This window comes from Neopelma chrysocephalum, unplaced genomic scaffold, assembly GCF_003984885.1.
Source record: "Neopelma chrysocephalum unplaced genomic scaffold, ASM398488v2 Primary Assembly neopelma1_96979, whole genome shotgun sequence".
Taxonomy (NCBI): domain Eukaryota; kingdom Metazoa; phylum Chordata; class Aves; order Passeriformes; family Pipridae; genus Neopelma; species Neopelma chrysocephalum.
This window is the reverse complement of record NW_020925622.1, coordinates 1-4,555: the sequence shown is the minus strand read 5'-3', so window position 1 is coordinate 4,555 and position 4,555 is coordinate 1. Positions and strand designations below refer to the sequence as shown.

General features: G+C 67.0%; 1 protein-coding gene across 1 annotated transcript; it reads left to right on the top strand.

Annotated features, from left to right (window-relative positions):
- Nucleotides 1-226: 226 nt before the first annotated feature.
- RASAL3 (RAS protein activator like 3) lies at nucleotides 227-4,109 on the top strand (the record flags this gene model as incomplete). Its single annotated transcript, XM_027670937.1, has 6 exons — nucleotides 227-297; nucleotides 412-500; nucleotides 765-888; nucleotides 1,470-1,568; nucleotides 2,936-3,475; nucleotides 3,965-4,109. Coding segments are annotated over 6 exons (1,068 nt in total), but the record flags the coding sequence as incomplete, so codon positions are not given.
- Between the last annotated feature and the right edge of the window lie 446 nt (nucleotides 4,110-4,555).

Genomic DNA, 4,555 nt, shown 5'->3' with positions numbered 1-4,555 from the left:
AATCCCTCTGCCCCTCCTCCCTCACACCCCCCGCCATCACCCACTTTCCCCCCCAAACTCGGCTGCACCGACACCGGTGGGGGTTGGGGTGGGTATCCTGCCCCTCCAGCCCCTGGCACGGTGTGGGAGTGCCCGGGGGGTGTCCTGCCCCTCCAGCCCCTGGCACGGTGTGGGGGTGCCCGGGGGGTGCCAGGGAGGGGGTGCTGACCCCGCTTTTCCCCCCCAGACGCGGCCGCGGATGAGAGGAGCGCCCGGGAGAGCGAGACCCCCCCCAGCTCCCAGCTCAGCAACGTCAAGGTGGGTTCGGGCACCCCCTGCCCTGCCCCCCCCAGCCCCCCGGGGTGCCGGACCCCTCCCGGGGGTGACACGGAGCTGTCGCTGTCACTGTCGCTGTCCCCTCGCGCCATCCAGGGGCTCCTCTGGAAGAGGCTCCGCGAGAGGAAAAGTCGCGGCGGCACCAAAGTGGAGACCCCGGCGGGGACGGGCCCCGAGGGAGAGAGGTGACACCCCTGGCCCTGGCCCTCGGGGTCCCCAATTGGGACAGTTTGGGTGGGTGGGTGCCGGTGACACCCCTGTCCCTCAGGGTCCACAGCTGGGGCAGTTTGGGTGGGTGGGTGTTGAGGGGGTCCCGGTGACACCCCTGTCCCTCAGGGTCCCCAGTTGGGGCAGTTTGGGTGGGTGGGTGCTGATGACACCCCTGTCCCTCTGGGTGCCCAGTTGGGGCAGTTTGGGTGGGTGGGTCCCAGTGACACCCCTGTCCCCAGGGCCCCCAGCTGTAGCGGGTCCCGGGAGTCTCTGCACCCCCCGACCGAGCTGGACCTGAGCGGGGGCTCGGTGATCGTGCGGCCGGTGCACGGCAGCGTCGTGGGGGAGAGGTTCTGCTTCCAGGTAAATTGAGGGGGCTCAGGGAGCCCCCAAGAGGCACCCAGGGCACCCTGGGGGGCACCCCAGACAACCTGGAGGGGGACCCGGGGCACCCTTTTCACTGTGGAGGGGCACCCAGGGCACCCCGAGCACCCAGGGCACCCCAAGCAACCTGGAGGGGAACCTGAGGCACCCTGGAGGGGCACCCGGGGACTGTGGAGGGGAGCTCAGAGCACCCAGAACACCCTGCACGGGCACCCAGGGGCTGTGGAGGGCAGCTCAGAGCACCCAGAACACCCTGCACGGGCACCCAGGGCGGCCTGGGCGCTCCTGGCTCCCTGGAAGGACACCCAGGCCACTTCAGGCACCCTGGAGAGGCACCCAGGGCATCACAGGCACCCTAAAGGGGCACCTGGGACACCCTAAAGGGGCACCCAGGACCACCCAGACCCCTCAAAGGAGCACCCAGGGCACCCAAACCCATGAAGGGGCACCCCAAAAGGACACCCCGAGCCCCTGGCACAGCCCCCTGGGCAGCCCGGGGTGCCCCCACAGCCCCCCCTGTGGGCACCTCGAGCCCCTGGCACACCCCCCCGTGCCCGCAGGTGATCACGGGCCAGGGCAGCAGCTCCTTCGGTTGCACGTCCCTGGCCGAGCGAGACCGATGGATCGAGGAGCTGCGACGGACGGCACAGCCCAACAAGGTGGGGACACCATGGGGATACTGTGGGAACACCGCGGGGACACTGCGGGGAAACCGTGGGGACACCACGAGGATACCAAAGGGACACCGTGGCGACACCGTGGGGACACTGCGGGGACACTGCAGGGAAACTGTGGGGACACTGCGGGGACACCGCGGGGACACCACAGGGATACCAAAGGGACACCATGAGGAAACCACGGGGATATCACAGGGACACCATAAGGACACCATGGGGATACCAAAGGGACACCATGGGGAAACCACAAGGATTCCATGTGGATACCACGGGGATACCACGGGGACACCACGGGGACACCATGGGGATTCCAAAGGGACACCGCGGGGAAACCACAGGGATACCATGGGGACACCACAGGGACATCATTGGGATATCACAGGGACACCATGGGGATTCCAAAGTGACACCGTGGGGATACCACGGGGACACTATGGGGATACCACAGGGATATCACAGGGACACCATGGGGATTCCAAAGGGACACCATGGGGATACAATGGGGACACCATGGGGACACTGCAGGGACACCCTCTCTCTGTACGCCCCCCCAGCCAGTCCCCCACCTCCCCTCCTGTGCCTCGATGTCCCTTCCAGCACATCCCCACCATTCCCATGTGTCCCACCCATGTCCCCTCTATCCCTCCATGTCCCCCCTATCCCCCATGTCCCCCCTGTCCCTCCGTGTCCCCTCAATCCCACACGTGTCCCCTCGTCCCCTGCCATCCCCACACATCCCATCCCCACATCCACACATCCCCTCCATCCCACATGTGTCCCCTCGTCCCCTGCCATCCCCACACACCCTGTCCCCACATCCACACATCCCCTCCATCCCACGTGTCCCCTTGTCCCCTGCCATCCCCACATACCCCATCCCCACATCCACATGTCCCCTCCATCCCACACATGTCCCCTCATCCCGTCCCCACATCCACATGTCCCCTCCATCCCACACATGTCCCCTCGTCCCCTGCCGTCCCCACACATCCCGTCCCCACATCCACATGTCCCCTCCATCCCACACATGTCCCCATGTCCCTCCATGTCCCCACACACCCCATCCCCACATCCACATGTCCCCTCCATGTCCCCTCCATCCCCACATGTCCCCTTGTCCCCTGCTGTCCCCACACATCCCATCCCCACATCCACATGTCCCCTCCATCCCACACATGTCCCCTCGTCCCCTGCCATCCCCACATATCCCCTCCCCACATCCACATGTCCCCTCCATCCCACACATGTCCCCTCCATCCCATACATGTCCCCTCCATCCCATACATGTCCCCTGCCGTCCCCACACGCCCCATCCCCCCGTCCCCACTCCCTCCTCCCCGTCCCTGCAGGACAGCTGCGAGCGCCTGGAGCTGTCTCTGAGCCTGTGGGTGTACGAGGGCCGGGACCTGCCCCCGCGGCGCCGCCTGCGCTGCCACCTCCAGCTGGACGGGACCCTCTTTGCCCGCACCACGGCCAAGGCGGCGGGCGCCGACGGGGGGCTCTTCTGGGGGGAGCTGTTCCAGCTGGCCGCCCTCCCGCCCGCCCGCGCCCTCACCCTGGCCCTGTGCCGCGACGACCACCCCGGCGGGCCGCCGGTGGCCGCGGTGACGGTGCCGCTGGCCGAGCTGGGGGCGGCGCGGCAGCCGCTGGAGCGCTGGTACTCCCTGAGCGGCCCCGGCGGTGCCGAGCGGGCGCCGGCGCTGCGGGTGCGCGGGCGGTACCGCGAGGTGCGGGTGCTGCCCATCGTGCGCTACAAGGAGCTGGCAGAGTTCATCACCTTCCACTACCGCCAGCTCTGCGCCCGCCTGGAGCCCGCCATCGCCGCCCGGCACAAGGAGGAGCTGGCCGGGGCCCTGGTGCGCGTCCTGCAGAGCACCGGCAAGGCCAAGGTGGGCACGGGGAGGGTAGGGGAGGGTTGGGGTGGGAGGGGCACCTCGGGGTGATGGGGTGGGATGGGATGGGATGGGTTGGGATGGGTGGGATGGGGTGGGTTGGGAGGGGATGGATGGGTTGGGTTGGGTTGGAATGGGATGGATAAGTTCGGTTGGGATGGGATGGATGGGTTGGAATGGGATGGATAAGTTGGGATGGGATGGGATGGGATGGGATGGGATGGGATGGGATGGGATGGGATGGGATGGGATGGGATGGATGGATTGGGCTGAGTTGTGCTGGAATGGAGTGGGATGGGTAGGGTTGAGATAGGATGGGATGGGATAAATGGGTTGGGTTGGGCTGAGTCGGAACAGGATGGGATGGATGAGTTGGGATGGGATTGGAGGGATAGAAACACAATTCAGGACATCCAGGGGGACATTGGCCGAGCCATTTGGGGGGGCCACGGGTGCCACCAAGCCCTCGATCCCGTCCCCTGGCAGTCGTTCCTCATCGACCTCGGCGTGGCCGAGCTGGACCGGTTTGACGAGCGCGAGGCCCTGATCTTCCGCGAGAACACCTTGGCCACCAAGGCCATCGACGAGTACATGAAGCTGGTGGGGGGCAAGTACCTCCAGGACACGCTGGGTACGCCGGGGGGCAGGTCTGGGGGGACATCCCAGGGTGTGATGGGTGCAGGACACCCCGGGAGGGACACGTGGGTGCTACGGGGTGTTACGGGGCATTGGGGCTGAGGGACACCCCCAGACCCTCCATGGGGATGTGGCGGGGGCTTGTGCCACCCATCCCTGTGCTGGTGGTCGATTGGTCCCCTCACGGGCTGTGGGACACCCTCAGACCATCCCTTGGGATGTGTCCTGGCCGTCCCCGTGCTGGTGGCCAATTGGTCCCCTCACAGGACACCCCCAGACCCTCCATGGGGACACATCCCAGATATCCCTGTGCTGGTGGCCGGCCTGTCCCCTCCTGGACAGTGGGACACCCCCAGACCCTCCATGGGGACGTGTCCCAGCCCCTCCCATGCCAGTCTGTCCCCTCCTGGACAGTGGGACACCCCCAGACCCTCCATGGGG